General features: G+C 38.8%; 1 protein-coding gene across 1 annotated transcript; it reads left to right on the top strand.

Annotated features, from left to right (window-relative positions):
* The first annotated feature begins 4,243 nt into the window (after nt 1-4,243).
* LOC127808761 (cysteine proteinase mucunain-like) lies at nt 4,244-7,765 on the top strand. The gene is made up of 5 exons (XM_052347361.1): nt 4,244-4,807; nt 5,574-5,815; nt 5,901-6,041; nt 6,917-7,372; nt 7,467-7,765. The coding sequence occupies exons 1-5, from the start codon at nt 4,342-4,344 to the stop codon at nt 7,563-7,565; spliced, it is 1,404 nt and encodes a 467-aa protein (XP_052203321.1). The 5' UTR covers nt 4,244-4,341; the 3' UTR covers nt 7,566-7,765.
* Nucleotides 7,766-21,589: the final 13,824 nt, after the last annotated feature.

Genomic DNA, 21,589 nt, shown 5'->3' with positions numbered 1-21,589 from the left:
TCTTATAGATTAGATCTAGCCAAGTTTCAACACCCAAAATCTGCATAAATAAATCTCCAACAACCGTCTAGAGATCAAATCAAAGCTGATATAAAAATCAAAGAAAACCTCCTTCAATCAGTCTACCAATTTTAATCTTCATTCACACAGATTCCAGAACCTAGTATCCATAACCATCCATACCAAGTTATTTGTTTCTGCTTCTTTCCTTCGTGTGTTGTATCAACCGACTATAACATTAAAACCACAATATAGAAAAGAGAAATCCACCCCGTATATGTTCATACAACCGTCTTGAACATGCACTAGAATAAGCGGAAAAGAAGTAGAGAAAACTTAAAACAAATATAATTGAAATTCAAACCAGATTTCGTAGAAGCTTTCGGGATTCAAACCATGGAATAAGTTTGGATTTGCAACTGATTACAAGTGTTTAGCCCTCAATGGAGAAGAAAAAAAAAATATAGAAAAAACGGCTACTGTTCATGAGACAAAAAATATATCTATCTCTCCCACCTAATGGCCTCATAAGGTGCTTAAATAGAACTTAAGGAGGAAACCCTAGATTACTGTAACTTCACAGCCGATTTCGAATAGGATAACGTGCGTTATGGGCTTCGGACCCTTCATAAAAATTGTAGATCAGGAAGAGTAGATGAATTTAGGATTTTTAATCACTTGATTTGGATATCGGACGCCCAAGTTATGGCCTTTTAAAGAATCAGTGTCCAGTGTAGCTTTCCTAATTTAACCTAGCTATCTGGTCCCGATTTTGAAGTGATGTTTGGAGGCCCAAACGAACTCGGATTTGGACAAACCATACCATTCCAGAAAGACTAAGAAGTCCTCTAAAATATCTCTGAAGACATAATTCACGTTCTGAGATTATAACTTGGCCAAAAATTTGAAAGAAGCACAGAAGGTCAAATCTATCAGCACACTTTTGCTTCTTTGTCTCCAATCTCCTTGTTTTCCTTCTTGCCATCAAAATTCCTTATGACCCAGGAAGCCCTAATCTGTCCAAAATAAAATAAAATAGTGTGAAGCCCAATTCCTATAAAATAAAATAAAACAAAATCAAGATGAATAAAATGACACAACTAACGTGCAAAAAGACTAAATATGAGGGCTAAATAATATGAAAATATGCGCTCTATCACCTATGTGTCCGCCTATTCTATCCCGCAAGTGGACAGATCATGACAAGTAATATAGTGATGAATAGAGTGTCGTACCCACGAGGACTAACTTTTGACGTTTACTCTAATTAATTTAACCTTAACCTAACACACACATTGGTATAGCTATTAACAATGACTTCAATTGTAATGAAAACTAATTTACTAATAAAAGATGCAACTAAAACAATTTCTTCGATTCAAAACTCACAAAACTAAGACACTAGGATTTGTGAATCCACCGTTGGCCTTCTATTGTTCAATTGTTCATTTCTCGGATCTTGTTATTCCTTATCTTAGGTTGAAAGTCGATGATCCAATTACAACCCAAAGCCTCTCTCGATGGTCATTTGGTTCTATGTGTATATATGAGATTAACTATCTCTAGTCAACCTTCAAACATATAAACATGCATTCAATCACAGTGATCATCACAAAAATGATTTCATAGGGCATAACGGTATCTCTACCTACTATAGGACCTTACGTTGTTTACTATCATGTCTAATCCATACTGAATCTCTCGAAAGCAATACAAATCACAAATACGTTTTAATGGTGATCAAGCATCAAAACGACATTATGAACATAACAAACAATCAACCCAAATAAATAAGGAAATAGCAAACTGGATAACTTTAAATCAAACCATTAGAAGTCGAGGTTTCATCATTCACCCTAGCTATGAACACTTAGCAATGCATTCTTACAATCAAAAGAGAAAAAAAGGAGTTGGAATCCATAGCAGAGATTGAGAAAGAAAAGAAAAATACAACCCAAGAGTATAATCTTCAAGTTACCTTCTTTCACCCCTTCAATCTTTTGTCATCTCCTCTTCTATAAAAAAATCCCTCAAAACTCTAAGATGAAGCCTTTATATAGCCATCACTAGGGTTTTCGAGTCGTGCTCCATGAAAAGTCTTGTTCCCCATTGAATTAGACAAAGACGGGCCAAAATTGCGCTTTGAATTGAAGTTCAAAACTCTACTGCGATCCTACTAGGGTACACTTGTTGTGGCAGACCCATGACCTCCAGAAGATAATTCCTAAAGCAGTCTTGCAGTGGTATGCATACCGTTGTAAGACCGTGAGCTCCAGAATTTAACTCTTACAACGGTCCTATAGCGAAATGTATACTGTTATAGGCCACTAGAGTTCTTCCTTAGCCCCTCTCTTCTTTGTCTTCCATTTTTTGCTCTTGTTCCACTTTCACTTTCTCCACCTTATTTCAAGTTGATAGCTAACCATCCTTCAAGTTTTATTTCCACTCCTATTATGCACCGAAATCGTTTCTTTTTGTTCCATGTCCGCTTTGCATGTGATGTGTACCTATATTGACAATATTGAGCCCAAAATGAGTAGCAATCATGTTCATTGAATACTTAAATGCTAAGGTTGGAAAACTAAATAAGAGTGCAAAATATACTGATCACTATGTCTCATGGCCAAAATAGAAGAAGAGGTAACATCCCACTCTACTCTTGTAATTACAAATTTTACTCTTAATGAATTATATGATGCATTTAAAGATATTATGAGTGAATTTGAAATAGTTAGCTCGAAAAATAATGTTCTAAAGAAGAAATTAAAATCTCTCGATGAAGATGTATGTTCATTAAAGGAAGAAAAAGAATCTTAGATTGATGAGAAGAATGTTTTGATTGATGAAAAAGAAAATATTTTTAAACAAAATTTGGATTTATACGATTCTTTAGAAAAGTTTGTTGAAGGTGAAACGAAGTTAGAAATAATTTTAGGAACTCAAAAGAATTTTGGAAATAATCAAGGAATATGTTTTAATCCATTCCAAAACAAGCAAAATAAAATTGTTTTCATGAAAGCATCTTATCAAAAACCTAGTTCAAAGAAATCATTTCGAGAACCAAAATTTTCAAATAGGACTACATGCCATTATTGTGGTAGGCATAGTCATTCAATCAACAAATGCTTCATAAGGAACAAACCATATAGGTTTAAGCAAATTTAGATTCCTAAAGAAGAACTCTATGCTGGCGTGAATGGACTAAAAAAGGTTTAGATATCAAAGGGAGCAAGTTGATTGTTTTTGTGGCAAGTTGCTCTTGCTGTCAATGTCGTGAGGAGCAAATGATTCCTAGATAATGGATGTTTCAAATACATGAACAAAGATGAACGCCTCTTCAACAACATCACCTAGAAGCCAACAACATCACCTACAAGCGAGATAATGTTGTCTATAGTGACAACTCAAAAAGTAAGATTTTTGACATTGGCTCAATTGGTTTTCCAAATTTTGTGCTAGAGAATGTTATCTTAATAAAATATCTTAAACATAATTTGATTAGTATAAGTCAATTGTGTGACAAATGACATAGAGTAGGCTTTAATATTAAATCATGTGAAGTATTTTGTCTCAAAACAAATAAAATAAAAATAATAGACTTTCTTATATATAATTCTTCCATAGTATTTTAGTGATAGAGCATATTATAGTTCAATAATAAAAACAGTTAATAGATAACATTAGATTTTAAAATTAATCTTAAACATTAATAACTAACCACTTCTATCTTGTTAATAACTAACTACTCTTATCTTGCCCTTTTAAGCTCCTTTATTTAATGTTAGTCACTCTACCAATTAATAGGGCCAACGAGTTCATGAAAAATATCATTGTCCATGGTGTCTTCCAGCTATTGGAATGAATATACTATTAAAATTTATCTAAATCATACAATGTTGTCATTTGGGTCACGAAATGCCAGTGGGCTGGTCATGGTCTGCTTCCGATAACGTATTGAGATTAAGCATCTTGCGTGCGTGTGTATTGTGATAATTAAAAAGTGTACCCATTCATTGATTGTCTTGTATTTTTTTATTTTCCGTAATATACTGACACTGTTTTGAATTTTTTGCATAATTGTTTGTTGTTTTATATTAATAAATTATTATATTATTTGTGTGGAACAAATTTACTTAAAGCGAACAAAATGAGAGAGAGCACGTGAGCCTCAACCCCAACCCCGACCCCTGCATGCCCCACGTGGTAGAGCTTTCGGCCTCTCTATAAAATAACGTGATCCACGATTTCTTATGCTCCCGCAGCTGCGTATATATCGTCATTTCAAATTCCGACAGCGCACCTCTGTTCAATCGTCTCTCTGTGTTTTATACCGCAATCAGCATGGCCTCCTCAGTGTTCTCCGCTTCCATCGTCTTCTGCTTTCTCGTTCTCCTCGGATTATCGCTGGCAGCCCACGCTTCCGCCGCCGCCGCCGGCAGATCGAGGCAGAGGACCGACGGGGAAGTGAGAGCCATCTACGAGTCGTGGCTGGTGAAGCACGGCAAGAGGTACAGCGCCCTAGGCGAGAAGGAGTGGAGGTTCCAGATCTTCAAGGACAATCTCCGGTTCATCGACGAGCACAATTCCGAGAACCGGACGTACAGGCTGGGGCCGAACCGGTTCGCCGATTTCACCAACGAGGAGTACCGGTCCGTGTACCTGGCGGCGAAAACCGGTTCTCGGCGGAGTCTTTTGGCGTCCAATAGGAGCAGCCGCTACGCTTCCGTCGACGGGGAGAGCCTGCCGGACTTCCTTGATTGGAGAGAGAGAGGTGCCGTCACTCCAATCAAAAACCAGGGCAGCTGTGGTATGTTTGATTTCGCCATTTTGCCCTTGCTTTATTCTCTTTCTCATCATGCTTTTTATGTCAGACAACAAAAATTGAAAACGATATTAGATTGGTTGTTTTTGGCTTTGAAAATTTTGAAACGTTGTCTATAATAAGGGCAAGGGTAGATAGAGAATTTCGAAAAATATTTTCTCAATTTTGTCTTCGATTTTGTTTTCCCCGTCTCACTTCTAATCATTGGCAACTAGAAAGAAGCCGTCGGAAGGCAGCTAGAGAATCCTACAACAGCTCCCCACTTTGCGCCCACATTTATAGGAGTTACCAGCAAACATCAAATATTTGAAACCCATTACATCAATTGCCTTTGTTACGATTTGATAATATTCTAAAGTTTAGTATAGATTTATTGATCTTGAAAAGTTTAGTATAGTATACCACCCAGTTTTTCTCTATCCATTAATAGATTGGATTATTATGGATTTCAAAAGAACAGTTGGAGGAATTAAGTAGAAAAATTGGAAGTTTAAGACTAAAGTTCAAAATTGGAGTGAAGTTGAAGCAGCCATTCAATAATTTATCATCCCAGAAACATGGCCAAACATCTTTTAAGTTCTAGTTGGACTTGGCTATATCCAATCGTGGGCATGAAAGGACTTGAGTTCATTCCCTTTTTAAGAGTACACCTAAGAAATTGATTTCCATGCTCGCATGGAGAATAAAAAGAAATGGCTCAATCATTTTATAGATTATCATTTAATAATTTGACTTGTAACTGCGAATGCAGGGAGTTATTGGGCTTTTTCAACAGTTGCTGCAGTGGAGGGGATCAACCATATAGTGACTGGTAATTTGCTCTCGCTATCTGCACAAGAGCTGATAGATTGTGAGACATTAAATAATGAGGGATGCAACGGTGGTGTATTGGACTTTGCCTATGAGTTCATTATCAACAATGGTGGCATTGATACCGATGAAGATTATCCCTATAGAGCTGCACAAGGCGACTGTGATGACAAGTTGTATTTGGTATGCCAAGTGACTGATTGAGTAAAGATTTTATGGTAAAAGAGCAAGAACTGTCTTTATCATTCATTATTACTCCCTTATGCAGGCGAAATCCAAAGTCGTTACAATTGACAGTTATGAGAACATTCTTGAAAACGATGAGAAGGCATTGCAGAAGGCAGTAGCACATCAGCCAGTTAGTGTTGCCATTGAAGCTTCTGGCATGGCATTCCAATTCTATGAATCAGTAAGATTATGTCTCAATTTCTGTTTTGAAGTCAAGGATAGCAAGATTATATATTCTTTGTTTTATCTTAGCTGCATCTTTAGAAAGCTTGCAGTTATTTAAATTAGTTGCACATCTGATAACCAGTTAACTAAAGATACACTTTTTATTCTAATTCTGCCCAAAGCTATTGTTTCTGACATGAAAGACATTTCATGAATAAAAAACTTTTACAAGAATGCTACAATCATACTAGAATAATTTAGCAGCTTGCTAGGTGATTCTTTTGAACTTGGATGTAGATGACTAAATAGCTTTCGTTTTCCACCTATCATGTAACTATAGAAGTTACGAAACTCTTAATCAAACACATATCATGTACAGAGTTCAAATATTTGCTCAAGTTTTGCTAAATGTGTTATGATTTCTTTTCCCACTAAAAGGATGGCACCCCCACCTTAACCTTTGGCGGTTCCTCCAAACCATCTCCCTTTTCCCGAAAGGCCATAGCCTTGTCCTTTGAGACTCCTAACCAATGATTTAACAAGAGAAGAAAATGCATTCCAACATTGAAATTTTTTTTATATAAACCATTAGAAATCCCCTACTACATTTGATGAGGCAATAAATGGTAAATATGTACATGTAACATTCATGAACATCATAGAGTCAAGGCTATAACTCATCGACTCATATGTTAGGTAAAGAGAGTACTATACTGTTCTTTTGGTTTCTTGTATGAAAATTAATATGGTCCATAAATTTGCCAATGTATATGTAAGCTTTTTGAGTCTACAATTTGCAAAGAATACTTGATTATGCTTTGCTACATGTTATCTGATTAACTAAAGATACGTATGTAATAATTTTTTTTTTTTATTACCATCTTTTTTCAGGGCATATTTACCGGTGAATGTGGGACAGAACTGGATCACACTGTCACTGTTGTTGGATATGGTACAGAAAATGGTGTAGATTACTGGATTTTGAAGAACTCATGGGGTGCACTTTGGGGAGAAGATGGCTATATCAGATTGGAACGTAACGTGGGTGGCGCTGGTAAATGCGGGATTGCAGCGGAAGCCTCCTACCCTATCAAGGGAAACCCGACTCCCGTCACGCCCATCCCCATTCCTGCATCTTCAGCTCCGCCTCCTCCAAGCGAAAATTTCTGCGAGGGGTACTTCACTTGTCAGGAGATTAGCACATGCTGTTGTGTCTCTGAAGCTGGAAAGCCATGCAACTCTTGGGCGTGTTGCCCTTACGAGAATGCCACTTGCTGCGCGGACAACCAAACTTGCTGCCCTAAAGAGTACCCGATATGCGATTTGTCAACACGCAGCTGCTTAATGGTACGTAAGAATCACACTTGTGTAATCTTCATGGGCATAGGTCATTTGGTAATACTACTAGTAATCTTACTTGTGATTTTGTGCGATGAAACAGAGCAATTGGAGGAACCCGTTCCGGCAAGTAATGGCAGCCAAGCACGTAGAGGCTAAGCATAGAGGAGCCTTTGTGAATGAGGGAAGAGCCCGGGCATAGGGAATTAGAAAGGCTTCTACGTTCAACCGAGTATTCGTATTTGCATGCAACATTTTGTAAGAACTAATGCACTTTCGACTGCACTAGCTAGTATGATTAGTTATGTGTTCTAGAATAAAAAAAATTCTCTATTAGAATCTTTAGTTTTAAACAAGTCTTCTTCGGTTGTGGAGATGAATTGATTTGGGGTTGGTAGAGTACTCTCGTACAATTCGATGCATAAAAATGTCTTCACGTCATGTGTTAAGATCGGACTGGGTACATCGATCAATTTCAAAGAAATTAAGAGATTAAGACAGCATGGTTTAATTTAACGACAAATGAATAAACTACTATAGCATGGTGTTTGGGCTGACCTTACTTTTGGGTCCGGGGGAGTTTGTGCTCGAACTTCAATAGTTTATTTAAGGGCAATTAGCACCAAAAAATTAAGCATTTTCGAATTTTTTCAATTATAACCAATCGTTTCAATTTTGGCAAAAAATACTGATTTTATGAAATTAGTTGCAATTTTGACCAACTCTCTAAATCGAATCCTTGGGCGACACAAGTGGCACGCCACATGGCTTTATAAAAACCATGTTGATTGAAGTAAAAACAAAAGTAAAATAAAAATCACGTGGGTTAGCCATGGTTAAACCTACGGGGAATCGGAACATTCAAACCCTAGAAGAGAAAGAGCCTGAAGAGTCGATCGACACGAAGAAGAATCAGAGGCCGATGACCACGTCCTTGAGGAAGCAATCGAAGGATGAAAAGGACGAGACCGAGGAGTAACATCGACGATTTTGAAATAGTTTTGCAGAGCTCTCAGAAAACAGATTTCTTAACAAGGTGGAGGAAGGAGATGAAACGTAAGTGACTTACTATTCATCATTGGGACTCTTCAGTCATTTTGATCTTCGTCTGAAGAAGAGTCCGATCGGACTTGTTCGCTTTTTTTTATTTTTTTATTTCGCATTAAATTTGTCAAAAAAATTATACAATTTTTTCTTTTGAATGTGAAGTTTAGGATGAGATCTCAGTTTTGTTGAAGTGGTTTTTTGCATTCGTGGATGTAAAATACAGAAATGTAATCCGATCAGACTTGTCTTTAAGTTGTTTAGGTTGAAGTGTTTTTGAGAAATGTAGGATGAAACTGATGAAACCCAAAATACCAAAATGAATCGAACAAAACCATTTGGATCTAAAAGTGTCCGATTGGAATAGTCCGATCAAGCTAATGAACAGTTCGATCATAAATGATTCTTCTCTTGACAATAGTCTGATCGGACCTTTAAGTGAAGTTTTTTCGAGTTGTTTTCTAAACTCTTGTATTGTTGTTGTTGTTAAAGTGTGGTTTAGCATTAGAATTTGTAGCTGAAATTCATTAAACCATGGATCGGAAATGATTCATCAAGAGTCCGATGACAATAATCTGATCGGGCTGATGAATAGTTCGATCGGTGAAGTTGCTTTTTGAGTTGATTTTTTTTATTTCTTATTTAATTTCTAAACTCTTGTATTGTTGTTGTTGTTAAAGTGTGGTTTAACATTAGAATTTGTGGCTGAAACTCATTAAACCATTGATCAGAAATGATTCATCAAGAGTCTGATGACAATAGTCCGATCGGGTTGATGAATAGTCTAATTAAACTGATTCATCAAGAGTCCGATGACAATAGTCAACTCGTTAATTCATCAACTTTTGTGTTCTTTTACAGATGGATGTTCAGAAGAAGAAGCAGACATTTACTTATATCCATGCTAGCCGGGTACCACCACTCGGTACGCGAGCAACTACTCACTGTTGCATCAATAATCTTACCTTAGTTCGTGAGTCCCTTGTGAAGTATGGTGTGTTGGAGGATTTCATATGGGGCCCACTAGGACATTTCATGCAGATCTCCCACTTCTCCCAAGCTACTGCACCACAATTGATTCTTCAAGTGCTTCTAAGGGAGGTGAAATTTCCCAGTGCCCGCCCCGATGAGATGTGGTTCGAGCTGGGTGGCGTGGCATGTAGATATGGGAAATAAGAGTTCACCCTCATTACTGGACTTAGATTCAGCCCAATTGACGGGGAAATCTTGCAAGCGAGGCCTGTTAATGATGGTAGCTTACGGGCACGTTTATTCCCACACAAAGAGGTCATTTAAGTGGAAGACATAAAGGAACTACTTGATATGAAGCTTGACCTGGATAAAGATGATGCGCTGAAGATGGGATACCTTGTCGTGGTCAACATGCTATTAATGGCCCACGATGAGCGGGCAAGCGTAGAAGATTTCCATTGGAGCTTGGTGGAGGATTTAGAATCATTTAGGTCATTCCCTTGGGAAATGTACATATATAATTAGGGACTACATTACTTTTGTCTAGCTACCACCAGGTGGAAGTTGAATGCTCAGGTTGGGAAGAAAGTCAACCTTTATGAATTTGTTTGAGCATTTCAGGTAGAATGCTCACTTGATTTGTATATACAAACATTTTTTTTTTTTTGGTTTAGTTGAATTCTTTTATTATAATTCTTTCACATTTTACAGTAGTGATTGATCAAAACAACCCCATGGGTGGCGAGTACGTGGGTTGTACCAATAAAAGGCATAATCAAGATCCTTATATGTATGAAGTGGTTATCAAAAAAGAGGCCCAAATAAATAAGTTACGATGAATGTCTTTCCATGTTGGTAAGTGTTTGACGTAAATTTCAATGAATTTCTCTCTATCTCTCTTTTTTGTTTTTTTGTTTTTGTTTACAGAAATAGCTGTGTAAATATTTCAATATTACAGTCACTTAAACAGAGTTCGACGATTGAGCCAACAGATATAGACCGAGACACTAATTTTTTGAGGTCTTTTAACCCTCTACACTTGGTTGGACTCGACATCTTCAAGCATGGGGGTGGGGGGAGGATACGGTGGAGACTGTTGGTGTTAGGGAGGGTGGGATTAAGGAGGATGATGCAGGGAGGGATTTAAGGTTGAGGAGAAGGCTGATGGATGCATGGAAGGATTTAAGGATGAGGAGAAGGCTGGTGGGATGGAGAGAGGGGAGGGAGCAGACAAGGAGGATGAGGAGGAGTCTGTCGGTATGGGACTCTTTTCCAGAACACAACCTATTTAGAACGAGCCTAGGGTATGATTATTATCATAATTTTTCTCTTGTACGCATACAATTCATTTGTTTGTAATTGTTTTCGGTTTTGACTTTTAACCTTGTACAGGTGACTGAGATGCTCATTGAGGTGCTATAATTGTTAAGGAGTCTGGATGCACAGGTGGGCCAATTGGATACACATGTGGACTGTTTGGACACACGGGTGGGCCAATTGGATTCACGGGTGGGCTAATTGGAGACACGGGTGGGCCAATCTGACACACATTTAGAGCGATTTGAGACGATGGTTGAATCAGTGTTAACTATTCTACGCGCCCCGACCAGTCTAGCTTTCCAGCAACACATCGATCATGATGACAATCAGTATCGAGATGGTTATGATTAGCCAGTTGGTGGAGATCAGCTCCAGCCTGTTCATGCTCTCAATGAGGATCAAACACCTCCTTTTGTTGTAAGATATAAATTAACTTGTATATGTTAAAACCATATTATAACGATTAATTTCTATTGAGTTGTAGGAGGAGCCAGATAGTGGTGATCACACCCAGCCTGATCGTATGCACGAGGAGGACAATCCATGTAATGTAAGTCATAAGATGTAATTAACTTTGATACACTTACATATGATTATATATATATGTTAATTGTGAATTTTTTGTTCAGATACATGAGAAGCTAGATGCTGGTGACAACTTTCTGCAAGCTCATGATCACGAGGTGGATCAAACATCTCCTTCTATCGTAAGAAAAAAATACATTTCTATATGACTACATATTAGTCAACTCTACCAAATTGACACGTATTTTTGTTGATTTGTAGGAGGAGGTGGACGAACGAACAGTACGAAAGCAGAATCCATCCAAATTTTGTCCAACACTATTCACTGATCCCATTCCACGGAAGAAGAGAAAGATAAACAAAGTAGAGGGGAAACAGATCATGGCGAAAATTTGATCGCCCATGAAGCAGCAAAGCAACACCTTGGGGCTGAGGGAGAGGATGACGTTGGTCCTATACCCCCCTCGGGATACATCCAGTACGTAGGCAAAAAGATAAGATCTAGTAAGTTAAAAAAAGTCTTTACCTTTTTTATATACATCAGTAATATGAGTACCCATATATAATAATTCATGCTCATTGTAGGTGTACCACTGGGCACATATACCACATTGTGAGAAGTATGCTCCGCCAGATAGAGGGAGAGACGACCTGGTTGAAGGACAACACATTGATAACTACTTGTGTTGCATCCAACGGATTAGAGATACGCAGTCACTGCCTGGTTTTATCTATGATGAAAACTACGCCGTTATGTCATCATAGCTTTCCGTTAGTGTTGAACACAAATTATATTACTGTTTTTCCTTTTTTGTTATTCATTAGTAAAGTTAAACTTTTTTTTTCTTCACAAGGGTATATGCAATATGTATGGAATACCAAATTCAAGAAGGGAAAGAAACACTTCGTGCCTGATGAGGTGAAGCTCCCCAAGGAATGGTTCTGTTATGTCTCAGGGGAGAATGAAAAAGATTTTCCCTGGTGGGCAGTAGACCATGTAAGTGTTTTTCATATTATTTCATTTTTATTTAGTAAAGCATAACTAATGTGTTCATGTTACAAGCAAACATTGCTCTCGTGTGCTGTAGAAAATGAGCACGGCGTCCTAGCGAATATCTGCTTCAAAGATAGTATAATCATTGTATACGACCCTAGGTTAATGTCCATTGAAAGCAGGTAGAAAAGACTCAAGAAATTGAAGCCATTGTCCATACTCCTACCCATTCTTGTATTTTAGAGTGATTATTATAAGCACTGTACGATAATTGGTCATTCATACGAAAAATGGGAGGTGGATATTCCTGATCTGGTGCAGAGGCTGATCCCTCAGCAACAGGACAGGTACTGCATTTATTTATTTTAAAGTATTGTAATTGATTCCCTCCCCCCCCCCCCCAAAAAAAAAGTCATTAACTGATATATAACTTTCATTATTTTTCTATTACAGGAGTAGCTACGGGTGCCTTGTAATCAAGTATGTGGATGACATATTGCATCATAGGGAGCATACATGGGAGATGCACCATACGAAAGAGGACACTAGTAAACTCTAGAAATTCATTGCCTTTTACTTGTACAAACATAGTAATACAGTTGATGGGGATACATAGTAATTAATTATTTTAGGCCGATAATTGTTGTTATGTGTAAACATGATGTATTGAACTCATAATTGATTAGCTAGTGATTATTTGATAAGTGATTACAATCTCAATGGACTTATTTGTATGCGTTTTCTATCGTATAATGCGGACCATGAATAGTCCGATTGGAATTTTCATGTTGAAGGATCAGTCCGATCACTTCACACTTAACAAACACTTAACGCTTAACACTTTCTTAACACTAAACTTCTTTAAATAAATTTACTTACATTCATAAAGTTACATAATTTTTTTCACTTTATTTCATGTGTGAAGGATTAGTCCGATCGGACAATTCACACTCACTTAACGTGGGCCGTGAATAGTCCGATTGGATATATGGATCGGACTCTTCGTGTGAAGGATCAATTCAATCGAACAATTCACTCTTCACACATAATGTGAACCATGAATAGTCCGATTGGACACATGAAGAGTTTGATCGGACTCTTCATGTGAAGGATTAGTCCGATCGGACAATTCACTCTTCACACTTAATGCGACACAGACTCTTCATGTGAAGGATCAGTCCGATCAAACAATTCTTACTTCACACTTAACACGGACTGTGAATAGTCCAATTGGACACATTAAGATTCCAATCAGGCTATTCAATACATAAATAACGAATAGTTCGATCGAGCTATACAATAATGTTCCTGTTTGAATGAATTGACAATAACACTTGCCATTTGTCTTGCTGAGGCCATTGCTGGGGCAGTTACTGTAGCACTTACTGAGGCTGTAGCTAGGGCACTTGCTAGGGCACTAGCTATGGCTGTTGCTAGTGCGCTTGCTGTGGCTGTTGCTGAGACAATTGTTCTTGATCTTGTCGAGGAATGTGATTTGCCAATTGTTAGGGCTATTGCTGATGCAGTGGATGTGGCATGGGGTCTGCCTCTCTTGGCCTATATTGTGATAAACATAGGGTAAACAAATAAATAAATTAAATATGCCAAAAAATGGACATGTGTAATTAGACTTTCATACCTTGGGAGGTCTTAGTGCTGTTGTCTTGTCCTTATTTGGGCAACCCCTCTTATTATGGCTAGTTTTCAAGCAGTGTTGGCATGTCATCTGCATGCCATGCCGACCAACCATATCCTGTCTTTCTTCAGTTTATTGAACATCCCTCTTTCAATTCGTTTTAGGTCTACCAGGCATTTTCTTATATGGGGGGGGGGGGGCAGTATAGGAGCAGGATCTATCCTTGGCCATATTGAAAACCCATTCAATGGCTCCAATGCATACTGGTATGCCTTAAAGAATTATGATCTACATAATACTGATCTACATAGTTAACACAATCATGTTTCATAAAGTGTATACAGGCCAAAGCATGGGAGCATGGGAGGCCACTTAAGTCCCACTATCTACAAGAGCATTTGTGTTCATCAAGACTGACCACATATCCTTGGTCCATAATGCCAACTTGGAACTTATGTTCCACAACAGGTCTCACAATGCAATGCCTTGTCCCCAACTGTGCCCTTTCCAATGTATCCCTGATCCTTTGACAAATTTCATCTGAACACTTATTCATCATCTTTGATTTATCATACATTATTTCCATTAAAGATGTTCAAATCCATTCTAACATGTCTATTATTGGCAAGCATCTTGCCTTGCATATATAACCATTGAAGGTTTTAGATAGGTTGGAGGTTATAACATCACACTTGGGCTAAATACTAATGAATGCCTTGCAAAAACTTTTTGGGTTCTGCTTCATGAAATCTTCATGTGCAATGGCATTCAACACTTGCAATTCTTCCATGAAGCTAAAAGAACCTGCCTCATGGGTTGTATTAACCGCCCTCCAAAATAATGACTTCAATTCTTGCCCCTTGTGTAACTCTTTCCAATTGGCATAAATATGCCTTGCACAATTCCTGTGCTCTACATGAGGTACAAGATCCTTTATTGCCTTAGCAAGACTCTTCTACTGATCACTAATAAGTGTTAGGCCAACTTCATCAACAATATTAATTTCCATAAAAAAATGCTCCAAAAACCATCTCCAACTGTTCTCATTTTCCCCCTTAACAACAACCCAAACAATAGGAAACATCTAATTATTTGCATCCCTCCCGATTGCACTTAGCAAGGCACCTCCTATTAGGGTCTTCAAAAAGCATCCATCAAGACAAATACAAGGCTTAGAAGCTACAATATAGCCCTTCCTAAGGCCTAAAAATCCTACATACATTCTTCTAAACACAGGCTGCCCATTAGGACCAGAATTGTTTGTCTCAAATTCGAAGTTGCCTTCAGGGTCAACCCTTTTGAGTTCAACCTTGTTTGCATGGAGTTTTGCACAATGAGAATCCAAACTACCCCTAAGCATTTTGAGTGCCTTCGTCCTTTCTCTATAGCATGCCCACTTCGACATAGTTAGTGTATATTTATCCTTCATATCAAGGGCCATGTCTTCTACACCATAGGAAAGATTTCTTTTGAATGTTTGGAGGAATTCTCTAGCTAACCAGTTAGAATTGGCCTGCTTATTTGTTAGACTTCTAAAACAATGATGTTCAACATTATATCTTCTCACCACAAATATCCTCTCTCCTTGCTTCTTGGTAGCATAGATGCTCCATGGACAGCCACTTATGCACACCCCTTCGACATGTTCTTGACACAACCTCTTCCAGCCAATATTGAATCCATTACAAATTCCATATTACTAAACATATTCCTTAAACTATTTGGCATTCTCAAAAAGCATGTCAATTTTGAAATTAATTGTAGTGTGGTCATATCGTGGGTTATAAACCAAAGGCCTTCTCTTCCTTTTTTATGTGCCTAACAAATCACTTTCGGTACTGTTGCATGGAGTGTCAAAGCCTTCCTCATCAAACTCCATGTATTCACTAAGGTGTCAATCATCCTCTCTCAAGTCAGAATCTACACCTAGCCCTTCACCATTGTCAACAATGGTTGATTTAAAGACTCTCTTGTTATTTTGTGCAAGCAAAAACTCCTAATCATCGGTCTCACATTCCTCAACCCAGCTATCATCACTTTTAGAGTCATCCCTACCAATTGTATTAATATCGAAATCCTCATCCTCTTCAGTGTGCTCATCACTGGTGTCTAGTGCATTATGTGCATCCTTTATGGCTACTTCAATTGATGCTTCATAATGAACACCAACCTCAAAATTCTATTGATCCTCATGTACATCAACATCGTATCCTCCATTGTCCTCACCCATCCTCGCCCATCTCCTTCCCACTAGACTCACTTGATTTACATTCAATGTAAATCTTAAGGAAACCAAACTCTATTCTCTCTTGCCACATCCTAAATACTTCATCATCAATATGGACTAAGGTTTGATGATTGTAACGACCCGCTCCCACTTACGGGCGCCACCGGTAAATAATCGACTGGATTACTCACCCGACAAACCACAACTGAAGGGTTGGACTATGTTTCAACAGGAAACGCCCTAGGTGGGAACTAGGCTTCGTCCTTCCCTTCGCTCCACTCAGGAATCGGTCCCAACTTAAACAAGAAAAATCCAGCGGACCAAGACCCAAAATCGGAGTGAGCTTCACCTCTCTTCAGCTCGCCCCATAGCAAGCCAGAGATGACCCAGGCACAAAGCTAGCATACAAACACTTCGCTGAGTATTGGGAATTTATGAGAACATACCTCACTGATCTTTACTCGGTCCGAACTTGGCTTCAACAACTCAAGCCACATATAAATCACGCAGACTCACAATCATCTATCCCACTGATGATTACAACAATTAGATACATCTACGCTCAATAACACATACATTTACTCACAAGGGTATACATACACAACGCCCACCTGGCTACATACAAGCAATAATAAAATACATAACTCGGGCAACACAGCTAGTTGCCACAACGGCCTCCCGGTGCCATCCCTGCTTGCATCCGGACTTGCATTATCTACACATGAGGTAAAACCTCATGAGTCATAAAGACTCAGTAAGGGTGCAATGCATGTAAATATGAATATAATCTAGTTTATGTATGCCAAATGCATGCAAACGAGGCTAAGTCCACTCATCCTCACAACCCACTAAGGTTTGAGGCAACAACCTATCAGCCCCCACCACACTAGTCCTCCATATGGCCACAAGTCCACTAGTTCTCCATCACACAACATTATCAAACACATTTACCAACTTGCAAGGCCACCTCCACATGGGGCTGTCCCTTACCTGGCTCGAAGATTCATCTCTGTCTCGGCACGAATTCCAGCTTGAATCTCAAGTTCCTCTAGGATCACAGCCTTCCCGGTCGAACCTAGAGAAAAACACACAAAACCCAACTCCATTAACATTCGGCATTAACCCAATGCCCTCAATTTCGCCACACATCGCAAAATCACCATCAACACTATCTCCAAACAACCAACCACGACATACACCAACCGCCAATAATTTCCAAACAACCCCAACCCAGGGTTTAATTCAACAATTAATCATTCTACACAATTTAATATTTCACATAAAAGAAATATTCTGAAAAGAATTAATTAACTCACCTTAGCTAATCTGGAAGAGAAAATCGGCTTATCGCTCCCATTAGCATCGCCTATTGGACTGCCATAAAGCCCTCGAATTCATATACCGAACCTCCAGCCCACTCCTCAAGCCCCAAATTAATTTCCAGGACTTTCCCAATTTTTTTTGGATTTTTTCGACTATTTTTTCCAATTTTCCAGCATTTTCCTTATTTTCTATTTCTTTTCTTTTTCTTTTTTTTTTTAATTTCCTTCCCCCACCGTTCTTCTTCTTCTTCTCTGGATCTTCTTCCTCCTGCATCCCGTGCACGAGCAGGGGCCTCCGCCCCTCGCCTGGCCTTCTCGGCCGAGGCTCCTACCAGCAACGCCTTGGCGAGCTACCACCTACTGCACCATGCCATATTCTTCAACCTCCAACCGTCGCGAGCAGCAACCCAGCAACCTCCTGCGTGCATCGCAACGCTGCAACCGCCATGGCCGGCCCTGTTCGCGCCTCCAATGCAGCTTCAGGCCAATGTTGGCAATCAACTCGGCCAGCCATTGGCCAACCGCCTCACCCGAGCCACCGCTGCTCGCCTCAATCGCCGGCCACGAAGCTTCAAGTCGGCTTCCATGGCTGCCTCTCCTCGGCCATTGATCGGTGCTGTCGAATAACGATAGATTAGATGAAATATAGATTCGGATTTGCAATAAGGGTGCAACCCAAAGTCGTCTCCCAACGAACCTCAAACGGATCTGTCAAAACAAGACTAAACGAGGGGGGTTGTGATGAAAATCGAAATATAAACGTTCAAGAATGAAACAACGATGAAGTAAAACGTAACCCGCTACAAACCCTACCTCTTTACCACGGTAATCCTCGTCTCATTTATAAAAACAATCTGCTTTGGTTTGATTTTCTTTTGATTTGAAAAACTCTTCTACAACCGTAAAAGATTAAATTCAATCGAGCAATCGCTCATACAAATATACCGTTTCTTTCTAATCAAAGCCTCAACCGAGTAAGTCAATTAAAACCATCCAAAGATCATGCATGCATTCACACAATCGCATAAAATAAACATACATAAACTTAGAGAAGGAAAGAAACAGAATCATCAATTAAAACATGAAAATCGAGTTCCAAACCGGATTCGACAATATGACCGAGACTCAAACCGGGCAAGGGGTACGAGAATGTAGCGAATCACAAGCAAATTAGCCTTCCATCTTCTTGGTTGAAATCATGAGAAATCTCCCAAAATCAGCCCCCCTCAATGCCTCTTAGCTAGCTCTTATTTATAGGGTTTTGGAAAAGAAAACCTAGGCTAAATGGGCTTAGGGAGGAAACCCTAGGTTACCGCAACTTCACAGCCGATTTCGAATAGGATAAAGTGCGTTATGGGCTTTGGCCCCTTCATAAAAATTGTAGATCAGGAAGATTAGATGAATTTTGGATTTTAAATCACTTGATTTGGATATCGAACGCCCAAGTTATGGCCTTTTAAAGATTCAGCATCTGTGCAACTTTCCTAATTTGACCCAACTTTCTGGTCCCGACTTTGAAGCGATGTTTGGAGGCCCAAACGAACTTGGATTTGGACAAACCATAACATTACAGAAAGCCCAAGAAGTCCTCTACAATATCTCTGAAGACATCATTCACGTTCTGGGATTGTAACTTGGCCAAAAACTTGAAAGAAGCATAGAAGGTCAAGTCTGTTAGCACACTTTTGCTTCTTTATCTCCAATCTCCTTGTTTCCCTTCTTGCCATCAAAATTCCTCATGACCCAGGAAGCCCTAATCTGTTCAAAATAAGAAAAAATAGTGTGAAGCCCAATTCCTATAAAATAAAATAAAACAAAATCAAGATAAATAAAATGACACAACTAACGTGCAAAAAGACTAAATATGAGGGCTAAATAATATGAAAATATGCGCTCTATCAAATTCCCCCACACTCAGACTTTCGCACTCCTGGGCAAAACACTAGACCCTAACACTCAATAACAAAAAGATGTGGAATGGTGCAAAGTTACATGCGAGGCAAGTCTTCAAGAATTCAGCATTCGAATATCATCTCTCCTAAACTTCCAAGAAAACAAGTAGTATGGCAATTCATTCAATAGGACAAATCAAAAGAAGCAGTCTCTCACAGGACAAGCGTATGCTCTCAAATCTCTCAAGAGGTGGTGGTAACTATTTCGCTCAAATTCACCCAATCAAAATTCCACTACCATAAGCTTGTTTATCTTCTCAATCTCCACTATCCATGTCACATGCATACCACAAATCAAAAGGACTTTATTCAAGGGTTGTAATGTGGGGAAGAAAGAAATGGAAAGACAACAATGAAGGAAAACATGCCTTAGGTTGAGAAAACACTTCATGCAACTCCAAGATCAAGAGATAGAATTTCCAAGCATAGACATTATGAAAAACTTTGCATCTTTATTTGGTTGAGTGCGTTTTACGCTCCGTCTCAACTTTGCTTTCTTCTTTTTCTCATCATTTTTTTTTGAAGCAAAAAAACAAAGAGGTGAGTGCGTTTTACGCTCCTTCTCACCATTTTATCCTTTTGCTTGCTTTTCTTTTTCTCTTTTTTTTTTTTCGCAGATGCAAATGGCCTTTGGCCTTATGACTTGCTTGATAAATTCAATCTCTCTCTCTAGAATGCATTTAATGTCTTTTTCCTAAGATTGGAAGGCTCAAAAGGGAAAAGAAAAAAAATATGATGGGTAAAAAGAATGGCTCAAAGGGGCAAGCAAAGGGAAAACAATGGTTTTTTTTTTGGATTCAATTGGGTTAACCAAATGGCCGATTGGGTTTGAAAGAAAAGAATGCCTTAATCATATTTGGGTCATGCATGAACAAATATAGCCTCAACCAAGAATCAAAACAAGTTCTAGAGTGGAGATCATGACAGGTGAATGCACACACAAGAAAGACAATAGGCTCAAAATCCTCACGGCTGTAGACTACCCAATCAATCTATCAAATCAAACTCATTGCCAAGTCACTTGAAATCAAGGAAGATAAGATTGAAGTTCTAATCATGCTAGGTTCTTTTAGACTTAATTGCTTAACTTGCATTTCCACGCAAAACAGACTCAACTAGACCCAAAGAAAAAGAAATATGAAAAGATAAAGAAAATGCTGCTAAAATAAGAAATTGCTGCCCCTCCCCCCCCCCCCACACACACTTAGACTTTACATTGCCCTCAATGTAAACATGCAATTTCAATTAAGAATAAGACAAGTAAGTGTAAAAGATTAGGGAGAGAGAAACAGCCTGATGTATCAAATGGAGGTGGCGTTGAGGAGATGTATCTCCTCCACAATGTGCTCTTGAAAGTCCTCATGGAATGGCTTAAGGCGATGCCCGTTCACTGTGAACTGCTTCGCATTGGATGCATCCTTGATTTCAACTGCACCAAAGGGAAAAACATGAGTAACTATGAAAGGACCAGTCCAACGGGAACGTAACTTACCTGGCATCAACTTAAGACGGGAATTGTATAGTAGAACTTTCTGACCGACTTGAAATGATGTTTGGAGGCCCAAACAAACTTGGATTTGGATAAACCATACCATTACAGAAAGCCCAAGAAGTCCTCTACAATATCTCTGAAGACATCATTCACGTTCTGGGATTGTAACTTGGCCAAAAACTTGAAAGAAGCATAGAAGGTCAAGTCTGTCAGCACACTTTTGCTTCTTTGTCTCCAATCTCCTTGTTTCCCTTCTTGCCATCAAAATTCCTCATGACCTAGGAAGCCCTAATCTGTTCAAAATAAGAAAAAATTAGTGTGAAGCCCAATTTTTATAAAATAAAATAAAACAAAATCAAGATGAATAAAATGACACAATTAACGTGCAAAAAGACTAAATATGAGGGCTAAATAATATGAAAATATGCGCTCTATCAGCCATTTCAACAGCAGCTCAAGGCTGCTTCTCCCATGGCTGAGCTCGGCCATCGCTCTCTCGCGAGCTCTCCCTCTCGGTCTCGGCCTCTCGCGATCTCACTCTCCCTTTCTCCTCTGCTCGCTCCCTTTATCTCTCACTCTCTGGCTTCTCTCGGCCATTTCAAATGGCAGAGATATTAACATAGGAAGCTTCCTTGAAGCTTCCTCTCACACGGGAGATACATACATACATATATATATATATATATTCACTAATTACATATAAACCCTCCAAAAATCTCATAATTCTACTTTAGAAATTAAT

Source organism: Diospyros lotus, chromosome 8, assembly GCF_014633365.1.
Source record: "Diospyros lotus cultivar Yz01 chromosome 8, ASM1463336v1, whole genome shotgun sequence".
In the NCBI taxonomy this organism is placed as follows: domain Eukaryota; kingdom Viridiplantae; phylum Streptophyta; class Magnoliopsida; order Ericales; family Ebenaceae; genus Diospyros; species Diospyros lotus.
The sequence above is the reverse complement of the archived record's forward strand: the minus strand, read 5'-3'. Positions and strand labels throughout refer to the sequence as shown.

Bases quoted from the DNA above. Each gene is read 5' to 3' on its own strand.
- LOC127808761 (XM_052347361.1), top strand. From the start codon at position 4,342: ATGGCCTCCTCAGTGTTCTCCGCTTCCATCGTCTTCTGCTTTCTCGTT. The intron at 4,808-5,573 runs GTATGTTTGATT...CTGCGAATGCAG, and splicing joins CAAAAACCAGGGCAGCTGTG to GGAGTTATTGGGCTTTTTCA. The intron at 6,042-6,916 runs GTAAGATTATGT...ATCTTTTTTCAG, and splicing joins CATTCCAATTCTATGAATCA to GGCATATTTACCGGTGAATG.